Source organism: Bos indicus, chromosome 4, assembly GCF_029378745.1.
Source record: "Bos indicus isolate NIAB-ARS_2022 breed Sahiwal x Tharparkar chromosome 4, NIAB-ARS_B.indTharparkar_mat_pri_1.0, whole genome shotgun sequence".
NCBI classification, from domain to species: domain Eukaryota; kingdom Metazoa; phylum Chordata; class Mammalia; order Artiodactyla; family Bovidae; genus Bos; species Bos indicus.
Genome location: NC_091763.1, coordinates 91,209,015 through 91,233,916, shown reverse-complemented (window position 1 = coordinate 91,233,916; position 24,902 = coordinate 91,209,015). Strand labels below are relative to the sequence as shown.

The 24,902-nt window shown below is 37.2% G+C and overlaps 1 protein-coding gene across 2 annotated transcripts in view; it reads left to right on the top strand.

Moving 5' to 3' along the window:
• The window catches only part of GRM8 (glutamate metabotropic receptor 8), an 850,055-nt gene that overhangs the window by 640,696 nt on the left and 184,457 nt on the right, over positions 1–24,902 (top strand). Inside the window, exon 8 of one of the 2 annotated variants that reach the window (XM_019959027.2) lies at positions 20,099–20,235. In XM_019959027.2, coding sequence (XP_019814586.1) covers positions 20,099–20,235 — 137 coding nt within the window. Of the gene's footprint in view, positions 1–20,098; positions 20,647–24,902 lie in introns of those variants that run through there. The other variant, XM_070788098.1, reaches the window with a different exon arrangement.

Below are 24,902 nucleotides of genomic sequence, written 5' to 3'. Positions count from 1 at the left end.
TTGGGTGCTATGACCTGGGACATAGGAATGCCAGAAGCAGTTGAAAAGAGAAAGTTGATGATGGCCTGGACAGAGAACTAGCTTTGTATTTTCACAGACATATTTAGAATCACTTTAAAACACTTCTACTTGCTCTTCATTCTTTAATTAGCTTTTTAATTCAATGAGTTTCTGTAAAACATAACTTGAAAATGACAACAGGTTTTTTTCTATAATGATCATGAATAATACACCCAGTTCTCTTTTTAAATGAACCAAGAAATTTATTCCTGATTAAAACTAACTTCTATATAGCATTCCAGTACAAAACCATGCTAATTAATACACTGGGAAAATTTTATAAACATAGATTTAAAACATGTACCTCTGTTTTTAAGATGAAAGTGTTATTCTTTACTGTACTTGTGATACATGTGCTAGAACACATGAGAAATTGTTCTTTGGTAATTGATGTAAAGGCTAAACTAAACTAGTTGTCAAATGGAGACTTAAATCCCTTGTTAATATGGATACTCAAAACATACCGCATAGTTACGAAAAGGGAGACATTGTTTTAATATACATTATTTTAAGAATTCCTAATGATTTTTGGAAAAAAAGTGTGCTTTTAGCTATTTAAAGGTTTTCAAAATTTAAGATTAAATTACATAAGAATATCAGTGTAATGAACATTGTCTCAACCATTTGTTTTAGTACAGGTTGTTTTCATTTTAACCAAAATGATTTTGTCTGCAACATTATATTCCATTGTATGGATGTGTCATTATTTATCCATACCTTGACTGATATATATTTATATTGTTTCTATTTTTCCTGTATTAAAGAAAGATGGCCTAAAGATTCATGTATCTACATCCATTTAGATTGTCAACATTTTCCCATTACCCTAGTACAGAAGCAATAGTACAGTTAATGTATTTATACATGTATACACTTTGTACCTGCTCATTTTTATAGTATAAATGTCTATTATTGAGCCAAAGAATAAGTGTGTTAAATCTTCAAAATTTGCCTCCAGAATGATTGTAAATTTAAATTTTTATCCACATAGTATGAAAGTATCAGTTTTACCCCACCTTTACCCATGATATTTATGTTTAGATCAAATGAACATTCATGTCTCATTAATGTTTTTTATTACTAATTAGATGGATCATTGCATATACATTTACTGTATTTGTATATATTTTACTTTTAGATTTTCTGTTCGTTTCCCAGTTGTGCTAGAGTGCTAAAGTTTTCTTATTATTTTCAAGAACTCCTTGCATATTGAGAGTATTAATCCCTTCTTATATTTCTCTAGACTGATTCTTTTAAAATTATTTTTGATACATGAAAATTATACATTTTATGTTGTTAAAATTATTGATTATTTCCTTAGTAGTTTTTACTTGATGTAATGCTTAAAAAGCCATTTATTGTTTCACAAATATAAAAATCTTTTTATATATTTCATCTAGGCCATGTGCAATAATAAACACTGAATTCTCTAAATTTTTTCTGAGAGAAGGCTTGACATGTCTTCTAGTTTTGAAATTTATTGATATTCACTAAATAGTACTCTATAATTTTAGTTTCAGCTATCTTTGACTCAAGAGTTAATTAACATGAACACTTAATTATTTTTTTCTGAATCTTTAGAAGTTTTCGATGTTTGTCTTCCTTAGTCTTGCTTTAATTTTTAATCTTTTTAAAGCTTATGTTAAAATTTTCTGTCTTTTTAATAGTGATCAGAGAATATGAATTGAGAGTTCTAGTTTATGATAATTATTCATATTTCATTTGGGGCAGAAAATTTTTATAAGTATTTCATATATATTTGAAATAAAACCTAATTTAATAGTTATTGTTTTCATCCATTTAATAGATCAGCTTCTGAAAAGGATATACAAAAGTCAAACTATACTTTTATTTTTAAATTTATGACAGTTTTTTACTTACATATATCACTGTTTCTTTTAATTATGCTCCAAATTGTTATGCATGCAGCATAGAGGAGAAACACCTCAAGTTACCATGGTAACAGAGACAATTCACATTTATCAGAGTGGCATAATATACATTGACAGTTTGTGTAATTATAGAAAATCAGATCCATTATAAATAAATGATTTGATATCCTGTTTTAAATTCAACATATAAATTTTTATAAGAAATGAGTAGATGTCTCCTAGTTAGATATTTTATCCATATCTTTAGACACTTTGACATTTATTCCTATAGTATTGTCTGTCTTTAACTTTCTGTGATTCTATAGATATTAACAAACTATTAATTCTGAAATACATTGAAAGACTGTATGTTAATGATATTTCAAACAATCAATTTTACAAAGGCATACATAACCCAAGATAAAATAACAGTTTGATATTCGGCAGGAAATAAAGTAATAACTGGCAAGAGGTGAATTTTAACTTTATTTTACTCTTCAGAATCATCTTCATAATAAAAAAGTAAATTAAGCTTTTTGGCTTAAAAATATAATGTGATCCTAATCCCAGATAGTTATACTTTATAAACTGGGAATTCCGACAGAAGCTTGACAAATATAAAATTTAGAAATACATAGAAAAGCTGCTTTAGAGAAGTGGATGAAGACAATTCTTTTGTGACCTATTTTGTCTGGGTTCAAAGACCCACAGGGAGGATTCATATTCTCCAAGGGCATAATAGCAGAGCTAAGTATAGCATTCAGTTAATTCACAGAATTATACAACAGTTAAAGTACTGTCCTTCAATATATCCTTCCTTTTTTTACATAATTAATGTATTTCTTTTTTCTTTCATTCTTTTACTTATTATTTCTACCTTTCCTTCATTCATTAAGAGAGGCTTCCTTACTGCCTCTCTTCCTCACCCTCTCCCTTTTCTCTTTGTCTCTTTTTCTCCTCTTGGCTCCTTTGCAAGTGACACATTCTTATCATTGTTCCATGCAAGGTCCACTTTCATTTATTTATTTAGTTAGTTTGATTACTTCAAAGAATCCAGGAAGCACCTATGAAAATATTCCCCTGTCCCCAAAACCTCAGACTGATAAAAAGCAGTATCCAAACATGTATTTTCATCACTAATCCATCCTTACATCCCTCCTGAACAGTCGACATTCCTACCTTTTAAAATTGATTTGTGTTGCATTTGTTTTTGTTGTTGTTCAGCTGCTAAGTCATGTCCCACTCTTTGTGACCCCATGGACTGCAGCACACCAGGCTGCATATGTCTTGCATAAATATTCCCAAAAAAGCATGCAAATTTTAAACATTCTAATCATGTGTGTGTGTGTGTATGTGTGTGTGTTAGTTGCTTAGTCATGTCCTACTCTTTGCAACCCCATAGACTGTAGCCCACCAGGTCCCTCCATCCATGGGATTCTCCAGGCAAGAACACTGGAGTGGGTTGCCATTTCCTTCTCCAAAAGGAACTATAGAAAGAAAGAAAGTGAAGTCACTCAGTCATGTCTGACTCTTTGCGACCCCATGGACTGTAGCCTATCAGGTTCCTCCATCCATGGAATTTTCCAGGCAAGAGTACTGGAGTAGGTTGCCATTTCCTTCTCCTCTAATCGTGTATACTTTTGTAAAATGTATTTTTGGTAGTCTCTTTTTTCACTCAATATTACATTGCTAAAATTCATCTATGTTTATGGCTGTCTACAGTTCATTCACTTTGGCTGCAGTATAATATTCTATTGTATAAATAGTTCATATATCACAATTGACTTATTCATTCTCTTGATTGTGTCTGAAATAACTCCAGGTGAGTTCAACAAAACTTTCAAGGAAGATATTATTACAATTTTATAAAAACTCTTGCAGAGAGAGGGAAAAAAGGAATATTTTCCAAGTTATTCTATTTAGCCAGGATAGTCCTGAAACCAAAACAAAAAGGAAATTATAAGAAAGAAACATTATGGATCCATTTCATGTGTGAGTATGAATATAAAGTTTCTAAACAAAGTTTTAGCTGATTGAATCCAACAGTGCAAAAAAATATTGAAATCAGGTTAGATACATCCCATGACAAACTTCCATGACATAACTGAAAATGTATAAATGTAATTCATCACAATAACAGATTAAAAGAAAAATATTTTGTCTCAAAAGATGCCATAAAATATATAGCTCATATTAAAAATATACTCATGATAAAAATACTAATACATTTGGGATGAAAGGAACTTAAACCAATAAGAAAAGAAATGCCTATAAAATACCTAGATCAAACATAATCCTAAATGAGAAATGTGAAAAATATTCACTGAAGACTGGCAGTCTAGGATGCCCACTACTGCCACTTCATGTCAAAATTGCACTGAAGATCCTAGATAGTACAATAGAAAAAGAAGAAAGCAAAAGATTACAGTCCTAAGAATTGTTAGCGAGAAAATAAAATTTCAATTATTTACGGTGAACATGATTCTTTATATAGAAATCTAAGAAGTTTTAAGAATTTATAGATACAAGTCCTGAAGTATAATAGAGTTTGCAAAAATTTTTCAGCCTTAAAACTACTGACATTTTGAACTAGACAATTCTTTATTAAAGGTGGCTCTCCTGTGGATTGTGGAAAGTTTATTAGCACCTCTGGCCTCTTCCACCAATCACCAGTAGTTCCACTCCCCCAATTGTAACATCTAAAAATGTCTCTGATGCTGTTACTAAGTTGCTTCAGTCATGTCCCACTCTTTGTGACCCTATGAACAGTAGCCAGCCAGGCTCCTCTGTCAATGGGATTCTCCAGAAAAGAATACTGGAGTGGATTGCCATGCCCTCCTCTAAGGGCTCTTCCTAACCCAGGGATTGAACCTGCCATCTCTTATGTCTCCTGCATTGGCAGGCATGTTCTTTACCACTAGCACCACCTGGGATTGTAAACCTATCTCTATACTTTGCTAATACCCCAGGGGATGGAATCACCTCCAACTGAGAACCCCTAGACTAAATAAAAGACTAGTGCAAAACAAAACAACCCTAGCCGAATTCTCTATACTAGCAGCAAATAGTAGATAATATAATTTAGGACACCATTTACAATAGCATCAGAGAATATTAATTACCTAAGAGTAAGTCTATAAAAAAGTTTAAGTGCTATGGAAAGAAGATTATAAGACTGCATAAATATTGCAAAAGTAGATCTGAACAATTGAGAGACAACTTATGCTTATGTATAGGAAGATATTATTAGGATATCAAATCTTCCTCAGTTAATTTATAGATTTTATATATTTTTCCAATCATCATCTAAATATAATTGTTCATGGAACTTAAAAAAATGGTTCTAAATTGTATACAGAAGAGTTGAAAGCAAAGAGAAGTCAGAATACTTCTGAGAAAAAGATCAGGGAGAGGGAACTTGTCATACCATTATCAGTCTTAAGGAGCTTTAGTAATTCATACAGTCTGATGCAGAATCAAAGACACACAAAGGAATTAATGGAATAGGAGGGAAAGGCCGAAGAAAAAAGACACATTCCTCTATTTAACTTAGGTATAAAGCATCTGTCCAGTCATTTAGAAAATGGAATAGTGCTGATTATCAACATAAACATATGAAAAAGGTAAAATTGTTTCCCACCCTCACACCATAAGCCAACTATGTGCAGACTAAAAAATGCAAATATCAAAAGCAAAATTTTAAAGCTCTTAGTAAGCAGTTATTATAAAAATTGATAAATTTGACTATTTTAAATCCAGATTTAAAACACGTTGGACTAGATAGTCAGAGACCTCCTGCTAGTACACAGCAAATTTGAAAAGGCAAGAACATATGTACACACACACACACACACACTCACATACACAGGCACTTCACTTTCATAAATGTACTCTTAAATGTAGCATTGTTACAGATAGAATGCTTAATTAAAACTTATCACAGAAGTCGTATGTGGTCTTCCCAGGTGGTGCTGGTGGTAAAGAACCTGACTGCCAATGCAGGAGACTCAAGATACTTATACAAGCATATATACATATATATATATATACACACACACACATATATATATATGTATATATCAGTTCAGTTCAGTTCAGTCGCTCAGTCATGTCCAACTCTTTGTGACCCCATGAATCGCAGCATGCCAGGCCTCCCTGTCCATCACCAACTCCTGGAGTTTACCCAGACTCATGTCCATCAAGTCAGTGATGCCATCCAGCCATCTCATCCTCTGTCATCCCCTTCTCCTCCTGCCCTCAATCCCTCCCAGCATCAGAGTCTTTTCCAATGAGTCAACTCTTCACATGAGGTGGCCAAAGTCCTGGAGTTTCAGCTTTAGCATCATTTCTTCCAAAGAAAACCCAGGACTTATCTCCTTCAGAATGGACTGGTTGGATCTCCTTGCAGTCCAAGTGACTCTCAAGAGTCTTCTCCAACACCACAGTTCAAAAGCATCCATTCTTCAGCGCTCAGCCTTCTTCACAGTCCAACTCTCACATCCATACATGACCCCTGGAAAAACCATAGCCTTGACTAGACGGACCTTTGTTGGCAAAGTGATGTCTCTGTTTTTGAATATGCTATCTAGGTTGGACATAACTTCCCTTCCAAGGAGTAAGCGTCTTTTAATTTCATGGCTGCAGTCACCATCTGCAGTGATTTTGGAGCCCCAAAAAATAAAGTCTAATACTGTTTCCACTGTTTCCCCATCTATTTCCCATGAAGTGATGGGACCGGATGCCATGATCTTTGCTTTCTGAATGTTGAGCTTTAATCCAACTTTTTCACTCTCCACTTTCACTTTCATCAAGAGGCTTTTTAGTTCCTCTTCACTTTCTGCCATAAGGGTGGTGTCATCTGCTTATCTGAGGTTATTGATATTTCTCCCGGCAATCTTGATTCCAGCTTGTGTTTCTTCCAGTCCAGAGTTTCTCATGATGTACTCTGCATATAAGTTAAATAACCAGGGTGACAATATACAGCCTTGACGTACTCCTTTTCCTATTTGGAACCAATCTGTTGTTTCATGTCCAGTTCTAACTGTTGCTTCCTGACCTGCATACAGATTTCTCAAGAGGCAGGTCAGGTGGTCTGGTATTCCCATTTCTTTCAGAATTTTCCACAGTTTATTATGATCCACACAGTCAAAGGCTTTGGCATAGTCAATAAAGCAGAAATAGATGTTTTTCTGGAACTCTCTTGCTTTTTCCATGATCCAGTGGATGTTGGCAATTTGTTCTCTGGTTCCTCTGCCTTTTCTAAAACCAGCTTGAACATCAGGAAGTTCACGGTTCACATATTGCTGAAACCTGGCTTGGAGAATATATGGTATTAAATGCCTCCCAAATAGAAACAATAAAGGGCTTAACTTGTTCTAGAAAAAGAGAAGAATTCTGTCAGAGAATGAAACTATACTGAGATCTGAGTATTGCAACACATTTTGATATGTTTCCAAATTCCTTTTAAAAAGTATTACTTAAAAATGCCTACTTATTATGTATTCTCAGAGAACTAACTCTCAAGATGGTGGAGTAGAAGAACGTTCCATTTCTTTCTTTTGAACAAACATTTGATATTTTAATCATCTCTCAGGTCACTTTTCTTATAAAAGATTTTATTTAAACCTCCTAATTCATCTGTTTCCCTGAAACGTATATCACTAAATAATGGAGCTTTTCTCATATTAAACATTCAATCACCTTATTTGAGTACCATCAGTGCAATTACAGGTTGTATTCTACTTCTCAAATAGTGCTATTCATTCATGATAATGATACTTTTCATTTTTAAAACACTTTTAATGCGAGATCATAAGGACATTTCCACAATAGAAAGTGCTGTTGTCAGTTCAGTTTCTTGATGACAAAATCAAGAAGGCGGGTTGGCTGAGAGAGTTAGAAATGCCATTTGACTGCATGCCTTTTCCTATTTGTTTCACATGCTCAAATAATTAGTTAAAGAAAACCTTTCAGAGTATTTTTTCTTACAGATTATTATAAAATATTGAGTATAGTTTTCAGTGCTATAAGGTAGGTCAATGTTGTTTATCTATTTTATATTAGTACTGTGTGTGTGTGTGTGTGAGAGAGAGACAGAGAGTGTGTGTGTGTTTTTAGTCATGTCCAACTGCTTGCAACCCCATGGACTGTAGCCCAACAGGCTCCTCTGTCCGTGGGATTCTCCCAGCAAGAATACTGGAGTGGGTTGCCATTTCTACTCCACATCATCGTCCCAACCTGGGGACTGAACCCACGTCTCCTGAGTCTTATGTATTGGCAAGCAGTTTCTTTACCACTGCTCCACCTGGGAAGCCCGTTAGTTATATGCAATATGTTAAATGATGAGAAGGACCTGGGTCATGCAAAGATCCAATTCAGAACATTTGAGAAAGAAAGAGAGAGGGTTGGGGAGAGAGAGAGTAGGGAGAGAGAGGCAGAGAATTGAGAGAAATAGAGCAAACCCCCCCCCCCCAAGTTCTGAAATAGAGCAAATTTCATGCTTCTGAGGAACAGAAAGAAGCCCAGGGTAGATGAAATATGGAAATGAGTGGCTGGAGCATTAACAAGGCCTTTGGGGCCATGATAAACATTTTGTGTTTTATTCTAGTGGAATGGGAAGGCACTTCATGATTTTAGGGGGAAAAACCATCTGATTTGATGTGTGTTTCACAGTCTCACTCTGACCACAGGATGGAGAGTGGATTGTTGTTGATCACACAGGTACCAGCTAGCAGTTCAGGGAGAGATCAGTTGTAGCTTGGACCAATGCAGAGAAGAGGAAATGGAGGGAACTGGACAGTTCTGGATGTGTTCTGGAGACAGGATGTGTTGATGTCTTAGATGTGGGCTTTTGTTTGTTTGATTTTTACCACTGGAGCAGTCTGAATTTTACTTTAGGATCTCATCTCCAGTGTGGCATCCACTGAACCACTGGTCAGGCTTGGATGGATCTGCAGCTCTTTGGGGGAGGGACTAGTGAAAGCAGGGTGGGTCTCTTAGACCTGCACTGTTAAATATGGATGACAGGTGAGCATTTGAAATACCACTAATCCAAATGTAATGATCTGTAAGTCTAAATTATATATAGAATTTTGAAGATGTGATACATAAAAATGAGTAAAATATCTCATTAACATTTGTATGTGTGTGTGTTAGTTGCTCAGTCATATCTGACTGTGTATAATCCATGGACTGTAGCCTACCAGGCTTCTTTGTCCATGAAATCCTCCAGGCAAGAATACTGGAGTGGGGTTCCATTCCCTTTTCTAGGGTATCTTCCTGACCCAGGGATTGAAGATGGGTCTCCTGCATTGTAGGAAATCCTTTACCATCTGAGCCACCTGGGAATTGGTTATATTTTGATATCATAATATATTACATATGATAGGTTACACAAATGCTTTAATGCAAATAATTTTATTTATTTTAGTTTTTTAAGCTTTATTTATTGGATGATTGATTTATCTGGCCTTCCCGTGAGGCTTGCAGAATCTTAGTTCCCTGAACAGAGATTGAACCCACACCCTTGGTACTGAAAGCATGGAGTCCTAACCACTGCACCACCAGAGAGTTACTTAAACTTCTTTAAAGAATAACTATATTTATAGAAAAAAGTGAGCAGACAGTATAGAAAGTTCACTTATTTCATACTTTCAAACATGCATTTTTTCCAGTAATTGACATTTTGTATTAGTGTTGTTGTTGTTCAATGACTGAGTCATTTCTGACTCTTTGCGACCCCATGGATTGAAGCACACCAGGATTCCCTGCCCTTCACTATCTCCTAGAGTTTGCTCAAGTTCATATCCATTGAGTCACTGATGCCATCCAGCTGTCTCAACCTCTGTTACCGCCTTCTCCTCCTGCCCTCAATCTTTCCCAGCCTCAGGGTCTTTTCCAATGAGTTGGCTATTTGCATCAGGTGGACAAAGTACTGGAGCTTCAGCTTCAGCATCAGTCCTTCCAATGAATATTCAAGGTTGTTTTCTTTTAGGATTGACTGGTTTGATCTCCTTGCAGTCCAAGAGACTCTCAAGAGTCTTCTCCAGCACCACAGTTCAAAAGCATCAATTTTTTTGGCACTCAGCCTTCGTTATGGTCCAACTGGAAACTGAAAACACCATACTGGAAACACCATAACTTTGACTACATGGACCTTTATCAGCAAAACAATGTCTCTTCTGTCTAGGTTTGTCTTAGCTTTTCTTCCAAGGAGCAGGTGTCTTTTAATTTCATGGCTGCAGTCAGCATCCACTGTGATTCTGGAGCCCAAGAAAAGAAAATCTGTCACTATTTCCACTTTTGCCCATCTATTTGCCATGAAGTTATGGGACCTGATACCATGATTTTGAATGTTTTAAGCCAGCTTTTTCACTCTCTTCTTTCACCCACAAGGGTCTTTTTAGTTCCTCTTCACTTTCTCCATGCTTTTAATATAGTACATTCATTACAACTAATGAACCAGTGTTGATACATTGCTATTAGCTAAGGTCCACAATTTTAGTTCACTCTTTATGTTTTACCATTATATGTGGAGTTTTAACTTAGGTTTCAAGTTAACTGAATGGATAGACAATCCTCAGTTCCTCATTAAGAGGGGAAAGACTGTGAGGAACATGTTTGGAAATGAAAAAAAAATCAAGTGTTTTTTCTGGACACATAAAGTGGAAGGTGGTTATCAGACAACCAAGTGGAGATACAGGTAATTGGATAAATCTATGCTCAGGGCTAGATGTATACATTTGAGACTCATCAGTGGAGCTAAGGGGTTATATTTCAAGTTAGCAGTGTCTGATGAGTTAATGGAAAATGAGAAAATGGAATGTGAGGAGAGCTCATTCAAAAAAACTTTCATTTTAACTGTTAAGGAGAATGGATAAATGAAACTGTAAGGTTATAATGAGATTTATTGGCTTGCTTTTTTTTTTTTTTTTTAACATGAGAGCTATGATAACTCAGTTGTAAACTGAAGGGACCACCATAGATGTTGATGTGTTGATGTGACAGAACAAAAAGATGAGACTGAAAGCGCCTGGAGAGTGAGAGTGAAGGAGGTCCTAGCACTAGTGGACGAGCACACCTTTGATTGGATCAGGGGCTTGTGTGTTTCAGCAAGAGGATCATTTGAGCATACATACAGGTAGACTGTAGGTTCTGTGGGGGAATGAGGAGGAAGTCTTTGTCTTATTGATGCTTTTTTTTTTTTTTTTTTAAGTGAGAAAGTCTGAGATGAGCTGAAGTGGCAGGGGTGGAAGATGTTGGATGTGTTAGGCATGAAACAGTCATCCAGAAGTGCGGGAAGTGTGATAGGATCAACAAAGAACAATGTTGACTACATATTTGAATCTGAGGTCACATCAGGCATTAAGATTTTTTTTTTTGATGTGGACTATTTTTAAAATCTTTATTGAAATTATTACAATATTGCTTCTGTTTCCTGTTTCTGATTTTTTCACTGGGAGGCACATGGGATCTTATCGCCCCCACCAGGGATCAAACCCACACCCCTGAACTGGAAGGCAAAGTCTTAACCACTGGACTACCAGGGAAATCCCTGAGGTCATGCGTTTAAAGTAAGAGCAGAGCACAGGGTCAGGACTAGATAAGGCAAATGGGACACCTAATGTGCAGAATCTAGGGAGGCACTGAAACTCAGAGTCACGCCCCAGGCATCTCACGTGCTTCAATCTAGTCCTGACTTTACCAGCCAGTTGTATGATTTTTTTTGAACAATATTGAACTGCTTGTGTAAAAAAAGAGGATATACAATTGAGTTCAATCTTGAGTGTTTCGGCAGAGGAATAAAATCGGACAGAGGGAGAAGTAAGTACAGAAGGCATTTGCAAGGAAAATCATAGAACCTATGAACACTAGGAGGGAAGAGAAATTATCATGGGGGTGAAATATAATGAGAAATTGGGGTAATAAAAGAATCAATAAATTTAGGGCTCATAGAATTCTTGCAGTGAGGGTGGAAGGCAGTATACAGAGAGCAAAGTTTGGGAGATGAGGTAGTTACTGAGTTTAGAGTCATCATGAGAGCAGCTGGTGAGATGCATGAAAAGAATGAAAACTGGAAGTATAAGCGTCAGCTAACGTAGAGGCCAGGATACAGAGTCATTCAGGTGTATGATGAAGCCACCAGAAATGATCAACAGAAATATGGATGGAAGGGAATATAGTAGTCAAATGCTAACGTTTTTAATGAACCAAGGCTAAGTAACAGATATATAAGAGTAGTCTGACTGATCACTAAATAATTAAACTCTAGTATGATTCTAATTCAAATATACAGTTCTCTTTATTGATTGCCATGAATACTTGATAAAAATAAATTGGATAAGAAAAGGGAAAGCATGAATAATTGAGATTCTGTGGCAAGTTGCTATTTCCTCTGGCAGTTTAGTCAGTGACTTCCATCTCATATATTCTTTTTTAAGGGTGCTAAAAATTAATACACTAACTGATTTTATTTTTAGCCTTCTTATTTTTTCTGCTTACCAAATAGCACAGGTGGTAATGAGAAGAAAAATGGGTAGTTTTGCAGCAAGGAAGAGAAAGCAAAGCGATAAACATGACTATAGTATGCACTGAGTGGCTTATACTTATAAATATATTTACAATGTATACACATAAAGGTGAATGACTTACTCTTGCATTGCTTTTTGCATTGTGGAAATAAGAAAATGTAGACCAAGGGAGCATAAGTGTAAGCAAAGGAATGGATAATGATATGATAGCTTTCATCTACTGCATACCTGTTGTGTGCCAGTCACACATTAAGTGCTTTAAGTGCATCATCTTATGTAACCCTTGTAATAGCCCAGGGGGGCTGGGGTTATAATGTTCTCTTGACAATTGACAGAACAGGTTTTGGGAGAATAACTTGCCTGGATCACACAGGTAACCAGCAAAGTGAGAAATCAAACCCCAGTTTCCAAATCCCAAGTGCATACTCTTCCCCAGAACAATATTCAACAGAGTCAACATTTTCAAATAAAATCTTCATTCGTTGGATCATTTTTCTTACAAAAGCACATTGGAGTGTGACTTGCCTAGTAATCAAAGTAAAGTTTTTCCCATGCATTTCCATGCAGAAAATATCCAAGGTGATATAGAGACTCTGAGAGCAGTATCTGACTATTAAAAGTTCCCTCAGCCTCCATGTTCTTTGGTTTCATTTCTCCACTAGCCCACATTGATTGAAGGGTATGTAAAAAATTGGTGCACTTCAAAATTTCTGAAATAAAGTCTAGAATGGAAAGAAACACAAGAAAATTTCCTAGAGCATAGTTTACTATATATGTATGAATTTAGCCTAAAAATATTTGTATTTCTTGTGTTTTTAGTAAAACATAATACATTGGTGGATATATTGAAAAATTTATACTATCAAGATTTTTTTTTTCTGGACAAAATCCCACTTAATTCTGTTTTTCAAGGTGCCCAGTCTCAGTACTAAAGATGACCTTTTAAATTTCTACTTGTAGAAATTAGTAAACAACATAGCCCCTCGTGGCTTCCCTGGTGGCTCAGTCAGCAAAGAATCCTCCAGAAACGCAGGAGACTTGCTGTAATACAGGAGACCCGGGTTTAATCCCTGAGTTAGAAAGATCCCCTGGAGAAGGGAATGGCAGCACAGTCCAATATTCTTGCCAGGGATATCCCATGGACGGAGCAGCCTGGTGTGCTACCATCCTTGGGGTGGCAAAGAGTCGGACACAACTGAGCGACTAAACCACCACCACCATAGCCCCTCATAGCTACTCTAGGGTGTTCTTTGTTACATAGACCACAGTACCAGGGCAATTATTTGAAATAAACCAATACGAATTGAATCAGTTCTTGGCTGAAAGGGTTGAAGTAATTCTACTGCAAATCTAGCCCAATATCAGAAATCAGATTAATAACACAAGTTGCAAAAGAAGTTTCTAACACTACACCAATGACAGTGAAAAAGGGACTGATTTGGTCCCTTCATTTGTTACTATAAAAAAATGAAAGATGATATAAGTGAAGTTATAGTGTTACAAAGAGGGTGAACATGGATTTATTTGGGATTGTTAGTGGGTGCTTCTTTCGTGTAATTTATTGTTTGCATACTAAATATTGAACAGTCTTTGGTGCAGTGCCCACAATAAGAGATGCAATCTGCCTGTATTAAGGAGACTACAGTTTTGTGAGGAAGGCAGAGGACCCACCCAGTATTGAGCACATAATAAGCTCTCAGTGAATATCTGTTGGATGGGTATTTTGATTAGGGATGGGGATGAATTGTACAAGTGTATGGATGGTAGTGATGGTCGTGCCATGAGAGACCAGAACAGAACGTGAAGAGGCCTTGGACCCCTGCTCCAGGTTTAGAAGATAAGGTAAATTAATAGGCGTGCCTTTAATACACATCTTGAAGGAAATATATAGAGAAGAAGAGTTAGAATAAAGGAGTAAGAAAACTTATAGAAAATAACATGTGTAAAACAGGATGGTGATAAAGAGTATGATGAACTTAAAGAACTAGATTTTAAGTATATGTGACCTTGTGTTGGAAGAGGAGAACAAAAATTGGAAAGGGTGACTTCAGAAAAGCCATACAAGCTCACTGAGTTTTCTGTTCATGTATAGACCCTGGATCTCAAACACAGCACTGCATTAAAACAATAAGAAAATAATAGCTAATATTTGTATAATGCTTACTATTTACTGAATATTTCTTGTGTATTGATTCGTTTAATCCTCACATATCCCTCTGAGGTGGGAATTAAAATTAGCCCATTTTAAAAATGAGCTGAATGAGGTACAGGGAGATAAAGTAACTTACCTGAGATCATCTGTCTAATAAGTGTCAGTGCTGGGGTTGGAATCCAGTAATCTGGCTCCCAAACCCACATTTCTAGCATATTATAATTTAGTGTATATGAGTATATTTACTTATTTATAGTCTTTATAATTTAGTATACTGCCTCTTCATGAAATGCCAAGTTTAGTATAACTTGTTATAATTATGTTGAATTATCTAAGTTTGGTGGGGCGTGCTTCCGTGGTGGCTCAGTGATAAAGAACATGCCTGCCAATGCAGGAGACACAGGTTCAATCCTGGATTGGGAAGATCCCTGAAGAAAGAAATGGCAACCCACTCCAATATCCTTGCCTGGGAAATCCCATGGACAGAGGGGCCTGTAGACTATACAGTCTGTGGGGTACAACTCAGTGACTAAGCAACAACAATCTAAGTTGGGCAATTATTTTTATGATAATATAGTTCTAATTCACTTGACTTCCAATATACTTTCCCAAGTTGGAAAAAGAGATATGGAAATAGCTGGCACACTAGGAATTATATATAACTCAGAGTATATTCATGAGAATATGTTACGCAAGTGACATTCTCCTAAAACACTGGGAAGCTGTTGTAGGAGATAAGGAGCTATTAAGTGAGGAATGTGACAACATTGGGAAAGCTAGAAAAAAATAAGTATTCCTTTATTCACAGAGTATATATGATATCAGAATTGTAAAGTCATATATAAATGTCAGGACTTGATGATATTAATGTGAAATTTCTTAACTTGTATACACACACACACACACACACACACATATATATATATATATAGTCATCTGGTAATCTCTTACCCATTGAATTTCCATAATCCATTGTCTAGACATTACTTAAAGGATTTTCATTATCCTATCTATTACTCTGCATTGGTGTCTGCTGAGAATACATATGGGGTGAATCATCATCATTATTATCATAATATTTAATTACCATCTGCATTGTTCTTTGTACTTGACAAGTATTTGTTTAAGTTTCATAACAACTCTATGAGAAAAGTATTATTACTCCCATTTTAGTTAGCTGCTCAGGATCGGGGCTTGCCTGGTGACTCAGTGGTAAAGACTCCACCTGCCAATGGAGGAGATGCAGGTTCAGTCTCTGGGTTGGGAAGATCCCCTGGAAGAGGAAATGACTACCCACTCTAGTATTCTTGACTGGGAAATCCCATGGACAGAGGATCCTGGTGGGCTCCAGTCCATGGGGTCTCAGAAGATTTGGACTTGAATGAAAACAACAGCAACAACTGCTCAGGGTCACTAAGAGTAAGAAAATATTTTTATCAGTTGTGGCACAGGGGTTTCCACTTGTGAATCTGATGAATAACTAAGAGATAGGAGAGCTCCTGTTTTATTCCCCAATTCCCTATTTCTTGATTTATATCTAGAGTTATTTCCCATGTGAACTAATAAAAATAATGTAAATGCATATAGATTTTTGAGACTTCTAAATATGTTCATCTTTGTTGTTAAGTCCCTATGTGACATTTGAAGAAAAGAGATAAACCTAAGTTGTGAAAATACATGCAGAAGCAAAGTGAGCATGAATGAGCAGCCCTTGTGTCTCATAACAGTGCTCTTTCCTCCATGCTGTGCCAATCTCTTGTGCCCTTACCAGTGTTTGTAGATGCCAGGTATCTCATCCAAGATTTCACACTGCGTTCAAATTTTAAGATGATTCCAGAGAACAGAAAATGAATTGAAATTCTCTAAGAATACTGGAGTGGATAGCCATTTCCTTCTTCAGGGAATCTTCCTGACCTAGGGATCAAACCCAGATCTCCTTTATTGCAGGCAGATTCTTTACTGTAATCTGAACCACCAAGGAAGCCCAACAAGCTGTGGAAAATTTTTAAAGACATGGGAATACCAGATCGCTTTACCTGTCTCCTGAGAAACTTGTATGCAGGTCAAGAAGCAACAGTTAGAATCAGACATGGAACAATGGACTGGCTCAAAATTGGGAAAGGATTACATCAAGGCTGTATACCATCACCCTGTTGATTTACCTTATATGCAGAGTACATCATGAGAAAAGCCAGGTTGGATGAGTTACGAGCTGTAATCAAGATTACCGGGAGAAATATTAACAACCTCAGATATGCAAATAATACCAGTCTAATGGCAGAAAGTCTTACTATCTTAGTGGTGGCTCAGATAGAAAAAGAATCTGCCGGCATTGCGGGAGACCAGGGTTTGATTCCTCAGAAAGATCCCCTGGAGAAGGAAATGGCAGCCCTCTCCAGTGTTCTTGACTGGAGAATCCCATGAACAGAGGAGTCCAGCAGGCTACAGTTCTTGGGGTCACAAAGAGTTGGACACCACTGAGTAACAGCAGTGGCAGAAAGCAAAGAGGAACTAAAACGTTTCTTGATGAAAGTGAAAGAGGAGAGTGAAAAAGCTGGCTTAAAATCTCCATTCAAAAAGCTAAGATCATGGCATCTGGTCCCATTACTTCATGGCAAATAGAAGAGGAAAAAATGAAAACAGTGTCAGATTTTATTTCTTGGGCTCCAAAATCACTGCAGACAGTGACTGCAGCCATGAAATTAAAAGAAGTTTGCTCCTTGGAAGGAAAGCTAGGACAAACTTAGACAGTGTATTAAAAACCAGAGACATCACTTTGATGACAGAAGTCCATAGAGTCCAAGCTATGGTTTTCCCAGTAGTCATGTACAGATGTGAGAGCTGGACAATAAAAAAGGCTGAGTGCCGTGCAGTTGATGCCTTCAAACTTTGGTGCTGGCAAAGACTCGCGAGAATCCCTTGGATGGCAAGGAGATCAAATCAGTCAATACTAAAGGAAATAAACCCTGAATATTTATTGGAAGGACTGATGCTGAAGCTGAATCTCCAATACTTTGGCCACCTGAAGTGAAGAACTGACTCATTGGAAAAGACCCTGATGCTGGGAAAGATTGAAGGCAGGAGGAGAAGAGGGCAACAGAGGATGAGATAGTTGGATGGCATCATCAACTCAAAGGACTTGAGTCTGAGAAAACTCCAGGAGATAGTAAAGTAAATGGAGGCCTGGTGTGCTGCAGTCTATGAGGTTTCAAAGAGTCAAACATGACTGAGTGACTGAACAATCAGAGAACAGAGGCTATTAGATTTCTCTCCTTCAAATAGGAGGAAAGTGCCCTAAATGACGCTGTGAGATTCTGATTTTATTTATATGCAAGGTACTATTTTAGGTCATCATTATGCTTGATAAGTTAAATGTTTTAGACTTTTGTGATTTTTAGTTCTTTTTAAAAACCCACAAGTAGAATAAGACAGTGGTCCCCAACCTTTTTGTCACCAGGGACCAGTTTCTTGGAAGACAATTTTTCCATAGACTCTGGACTGGTGGAGCAAATGGATTTTGGATGATTCAAGAACATTACACTTATCATGCACTTTATTTCTATTACTATTATATCAGTTCCACCTCAGATCATTAGATGTTAGGTCCCAGAGGTTGGGGACCCCTGGAAGAAGAAATTCATTATAAGATGGAACTATATAGAGTTGAAATATGTAAGTATTAACAGTACATATATTTTTGGAGAGTACAATATGGAAAAGAAATAGCAAGTAGGGGACAGTTTCTTGAATAGTATAGAAATTAAACCTGGTATAGGGTAAGAAGAAATTCAGGAAAAGGAACATGCAGAGACAAGATAGGCACAAAGGAAATAGATTCATGTTTAGGTGAATTTGTCAAGATAGCAAAGTATAAGGCAAGAAGATAAAGGGGTGGGATGGGAGCAATATCTAAAGACTGTTAGAGAAAAGGAAGTTCTATATAGATATTGAGGCTATAGATGGAACAAGAAAACATGGGGTGTCGAGATCATTTTCTATCCTGAAAACCTGTGATTATTGTTGAAGTTAAGATTCTCTTAACAAAGAATGGAGGGGAAAATGAAGGGGAAAATCAGTTTGAGGGAGAGCTGTGGTTTCGGATCTTTGGGGACTGATAAGACTAAATATTTCCAGTGTTATTAATATATATTAATAGTTAACTAAATTTGTTGCCTCCAATCAATTGTGTTACTATCTGTACACTAAAAGGAGATTTGGTCTTGGGATGGGATGTTTTTTATGATATATATATATATATATATATATATACAATTAGTTTATAAATCCAAAACGTCAACATACATACACTACCATGCATAAAATAGATAGCTGATGAGAAGTTGAGTATAACACAGAAAGCCCAGCCTGGTGCTCTGTGATGACCTAGAGGGGTTGAATGAGGGGAGGAGGGAAGCTCAAAAGTGAGGGGGTATATGTATGTATAATCATGGCTGATTTGCATTGTTGTATGGCAGAAACCAACACAACATTGTAAAGCAATTTTCCTCCAAATAAAAAATGATATTTGCATGTTTTTTGAATACTTAAATTAGAGGAAAATAGCAAAAAGGAGAGAGAGAGAAATCCTGTGATTATGTAAAAGTTGATGAGGGAAAGTAAAAGTGAGCAGAAGCTATTAAGAGAAAAAGATTAAAGCTTCTGAGAGAAATGGTAGTCTAGAAAAGCTGACTTTTCTTGCATCCTGCCACCCCATCTCTATTACACTATCACAGTGAATTGGGGGATCTTCTGTGATTTGAGCAGAGGTGGGACTTCTCAGTGATCGCTGCCTCGCCCACTAAGAGGGTCCAAACAGTAGCCCCTGTTGATAAATTCTTAGGCAGAGGTAGCAAAAGCAGCATCTTAGAAGTGATATTGTTATTATTATTATTTGGCCACATTGCATAGTATGTGGAATCTTAGTTACCAGACCAGGGATAAAACCCACACCCCCTGCATTGGAAGCATGGAACCACTGGACCACCAGGGAAGCCAAGAAGAAACATTGAATGGGGCTATTGATCCAGATGGCCTTCAAGTCCAAATAAAGTAAAACTCTAGGGAATCTGTCTGGGACGTTCCCCTGCCACATTTTGAGTTACTGATCATAGTTTGTATTGTACAATAACTGTTATGCTTCGAGGAATTTACACTCTACTCTATTAACTGTCGTTCTCTGTAGCTGGTATTAGCTATCCAGCCTATCAACTTTTATTTATTTAACTGTTATATACATTGCCTAACTTGGATGCTCGTCATTTACTTTCTAATGTGTGTAATGAGGCAGGTCTTCTTGAATGTACGTCTGGGCTTCTTTTCATGTCAGCGATACTATGCTATCAAGAATGACCTTGTATGGATTGTAATCTTCGTATCTCTTACTATGCACAATATATTTTTATCTACTATTTTTTTCTTAGAGAAAAATAAGCCCAGTAGGCTATCTCACTGGAAAGTTATTAACATTGTTTTCTAAACATTTACAGGTAGTGCTGGGACACCAGTCACTTTCAATGAAAATGGAGATGCTCCTGGTCGTTATGACATCTTCCAGTACCAAATAACCAACAAAAGTACAGAATACAAAATCATTGGGCACTGGACCAATCAGCTTCATCTAAAAGCAAGTATCAGTATGAGCTTACATTTATGTCTATGGTTCTCAAGGAGCGATGCTTTACTTTTAAGTGTATTATATCAATATACTATTCATTAGAATTGATTTTCTTATAAGCCGACTTTTAGAAAATGTATGATTTGATCCTTCCTCAACCTTAAAATGTGATGGGAAGTCTTAAGTGTCTCTGGAGAAATCTGGTACCTGTAGGGATTTAATGAAGATCTCATTTCCTTTTAAGTGACTGTATAAACACTTTGGGAATTTTGCACTTTTCTGAAAGACTCATTTGTTCCAATGTTTATACAGTATGTGTGTATGTATGTGTATGTGTGGATGTGTGGGAGGAGGGGTGACAGTGTGCCGTGAATGACCAAGTTGGTGCTTAAAAATAAGCATATTTCACCTTTGCCATATCGTAAGTTGAGATCTATGGCTACATCTGACGGATGGAAGTGAATCAGGGTCCTCATTTATATTACCTTTTTGAGTCACAACACTAGAGAAAGTTAATGTACCCAAAAGAGATGTTCAGATTTTTAAACAACCCATAGGGCTGCCTGCCATCCCCATCTCCTGGAAAGTCATCAAGGTCCACAGATCTTGTTGTTCCTACAAGTAGCCATGTGAGGACAACTTGGAGACCAGATGGAAGGAAGGTCCTAGGGTGGGCCCACCCTGAGAGGTCTCACCTGGGTCCCAGATGGAATGGAGCCAAAGGCAACTGGCATCTGCCTGCCCAGTGCCGTGCTGTCACCAACACCCTGAGCTCTGTCTTCTCCTGCTGGGACCTGGTGGGCATGGCATGTGGATGGAGGCAGCAGGAGAAACTCTAGCAGATGTGTATGGTGGGCAGGCAGCCCTCCAGAGGGACTATCCTAGGGAATGGGGTCTTTGAGGACCCTGGGGAGTGGTGGCTGGTACCAGCACCCACTAATCAGAAGGGGCTCTGGAGCAGGAAGCTAATTCTGAAATTGATGGTTGGGGAAGCCCAAAGTCCCAAGGTATAGGACTGGTAATGGCTGCAAGGCAGGGGTGTAGAGGTGTTGGAGAAGCGTCTGCTTACCACTGGGTAAGGAATTATTTCAGATTTAAGAGCCTGGAATGCCATATCCATGCACACTGACTCCTTCCGGTGCAGAGAAATAAGGAGTGTGCCTGGGAGTCTCAGCTAAGGGTCAGAGTTCCTTCATACATGAACATCGATGTCTGTAATACATTCTCGTATCTGTCTGTAACATTGGACTGTTTATAGGGACTGAGTGGCCGAGGAATCACTACAACAGCAGTGTTTCCTCTGTAGGCAGTAAGGAACCTTTAAAATGTGTCAAATAAAACTAGAAGCATATTATTCTATGGTTCTTTTGTCCTAGTATTTCACTCTTTCTTCTAATAAGAGCCTCTATTCTTCTTGATTTTCAAAGCTACCATAACACTGTGACAGTTGAATTCATTTCTTAAATGAATAATTAAGGTCCTTTCCTAGCTATAGCTTATCCTAGCTGGAAGGTAGTGATGTATGTCATCCATGAGGGTGGGGAGAGAGATCATTCTGGTCTGTGGGTGTGTTACATGTGTGTGTGCTTTCTTATGGCTGGACCCATTCAGAGAACATCAATTTAGCGTGGTGTTTTTAATACAGTTTTCACTTCTCAATGTCCAAATATAGCCCCTGAAACGCTATGTTTATACAGCAACAGTTACCACAATTCTCAGCAAAGCAGATAATAAGAAATAACAAAACTTAGGATATTTATGATTTATTGTCTATGTATGACTTCCTGATAATTATCACAGTTCTGCATTCAATAATGCACAGACAACTTATTTTGCAACTATTGTTATAGTATGTAAGACCACATATCTACAGCTTACTGCCTCTAGGAACCTGATGAAACTTCCATTCTCCTGCAACCCAAATTAACATTTACTGAAACAAAACTTTGGTAACTCTACAGGTTTTTGATACCAACCCGAACATCTATAGTTTCTTGGCAAAAGTCCTTTTTACAGCGGACCTCTGTGAAATCAAATAATTGAACACCACAAAGAAAATTTGCTAATGATTAAAATGGGGAAGCTTCTTTTTATCTGACTTTTATAAATGCCAACCTGCCTACTATAGTCTTATGATTACAGATTTGAATAACAAAGTTTAATGGTTGAAAATCCATGCACACATATATAATACCAAGATACCTAAAATAACTGTACACAAGTAGACATGCTCACACACATCTCTCACCATATATATGCTTATTATAAAACTTTATGTTGAATATCAAGCTGCTCTTTTATGTACATTTATGGTGCATGAAAGGTTTTATGTTTATTATTGTGTTGTTGCTCATAAAATATATCAAAACAATTTGTGAGAATTATTTCTCATGCATGATTATGATTGTTTATGACTAAATAGCCATGCCAGCTTTACTGAAACAGAGAAAATCAGCTCTCAGAAGAAAATAGAGTCAATTAGACTGTAAAGAGAGGTTGTACGTCCAGGGTTGAATTCTGAATTTTATGAAAACAAACAAAATGACTATTTCTCTTTGGAAACTGGATTACTCATCTGTTTGAAGGTGCAGAAGGAGTTGCTTGGAAAGTGACAGGTTTACTCAAGTTCTGCTTAGATCTCAGGCCGTGTGTGTGTGCGCTTAGCTGCTCAGTTGTGTCCAACTCTTTGTGACCTTAGGGACTGTAGCCTGCCAGTCTCCACCATCCATGGGGGAAAAAAAAATAGAATACTGGAGTGGGTTGCCATTTCCTCCTCCTGGGGATCCTCCCGACCCAGGGATTGAACCCATGTCTCCTGCATTGCAGGCAGATTCTTTACCCACTGAGCCATCAGGGAAGCCCCCGATCTCAGGGAGGACACTAAACAAATGCTTTGCCTCAGTTTTGTCTTTTATAAAGTGGAAGCATTAATAGCACTTACCTCAGATGGTTGTTATAAGAATTAAATGAAATCATACAATAAAGCAGTTAGTCCAGAGCTTGGCACATATGATGCCCATAAATGTTACCTATTACTAATCCAATATCTCATGATACCATGTGGTTAAGGGAAGATCTGAGGATGAATGTGGTGAGTAGAGAACTGAAGGTCCTTTAGGAAGAGGCACTTGTTTGCTTTAACAAGTTCAGACTCTGTTCACTTAAAATGGGGACCATTTTAGCTAGTGAGAAGCTGCTGTCTGGCGCAGGGAGCTCAGCTTAGTGCTCCGTGTTGACCTAGATGGGTGGGAGATGGGAGGGAGGCTCAAGAAGGAGGATATACATATGTTTACTCACAGCTGATTCACACTGTTGTACAGCAGAAATCAACACAGCATTGTAAAGTAATTATCCTTCAATTAAAAATAAATAAACAAATGGAGACCATTTGTCCCTATAGCCTATTGCCTGCCTTCAATATTGGCCTTAATACTTTAGCAAATCTGTCTGCATTACAAAGTAAACTTTATTTAATATAAATACGTAGTTTCTTTTCCTATGGTAGGGTGTGACTAGATATTGTCACCTAGGCAGTCATTTTGAATGGATTGGATACATTCGTTCTGTGCACATACTCCATGCTAAAAGTTGGAATTAGAGTGAAAATGTGGACCTTGCTCTCAGGGCTCCCACAGACTGGAAGGATAGAAAGACCCTCAAATCAACAATTCTAGTGCAGTGAGGCAGGAACACAGATGAACATTATGTCTGTGGTTTTGAACTTTCAGCCAAACACAGGCATCTGATCTGGAATGATGCTGATGGGGGTTCTGATGAGGGCAGGGGAGAGTACTCTTCAAGCATTCCATCTCTCCTTGTTCTCTTAAATCAAATTTGTAGTAGATTTCATACTTTCAATGATAAGCATTGAATTGAATTTGACTTATTTAAAAAGCAGCCCGTTTTTCTCACTGAACTCAGCCATAGGATAAGTTTGTACATAGAGGGTGTATGATTAAACATATATGAGTCCAATAAATTTGTCCTGAATATATCTTAGTGAAGTAAAAGAAATTTTAAAACAAGTAGTTTATTCTTTCTTCCCCCCTGGAAAATTATGAAGCATTTTGTTTCCTCAAAAGCATTATCGGTATTGTTCCAAGTATTTTTTTAATGGAACTAGCATATGTTATTAACTTAGCAATTACAGTCAATTAGTAGAATTGTTCATTATGATTTCGGTTTTTTATTCCGTAATCTCAGTCTACCCATGAAGGGCGTATTGTCTACCTGAGAGTGAATTTGAACAATTGGGCTTCTCCATTTGGTGAGACTGAATCTCTCAAGAGGCAGGTGGTCCTTATTAGTGATTACAAAACACAGTAACCTAGAGGTTCAGAGAAAACAGTGGAGCCTGAACTGTAAAAAGAACAGCCATGTGCTGCTTTGAGTCCATGGGGAGAAGGTATATGGAGTTTACTGGATGGGCCTAAGATAAGTGAGGACTTTGTTTTTGTACTTCAAACCAGAGCTACTCTTTCTAAATTACTGTAAGAATTTGAGACATATTTTTTGCTTGTTTTGTTATTTTATTTTCTTCACTTTAGTTCAAATAAATAGTTTGAACATTAATACAAATATTAAAAGACAATGACTTCATAAGGGTGTTTCCACCACAGTTGTTGGCAGCACGGTGTCAATTGGAAATGGTGATTTGAGGGAGAAGGGCTTCATTT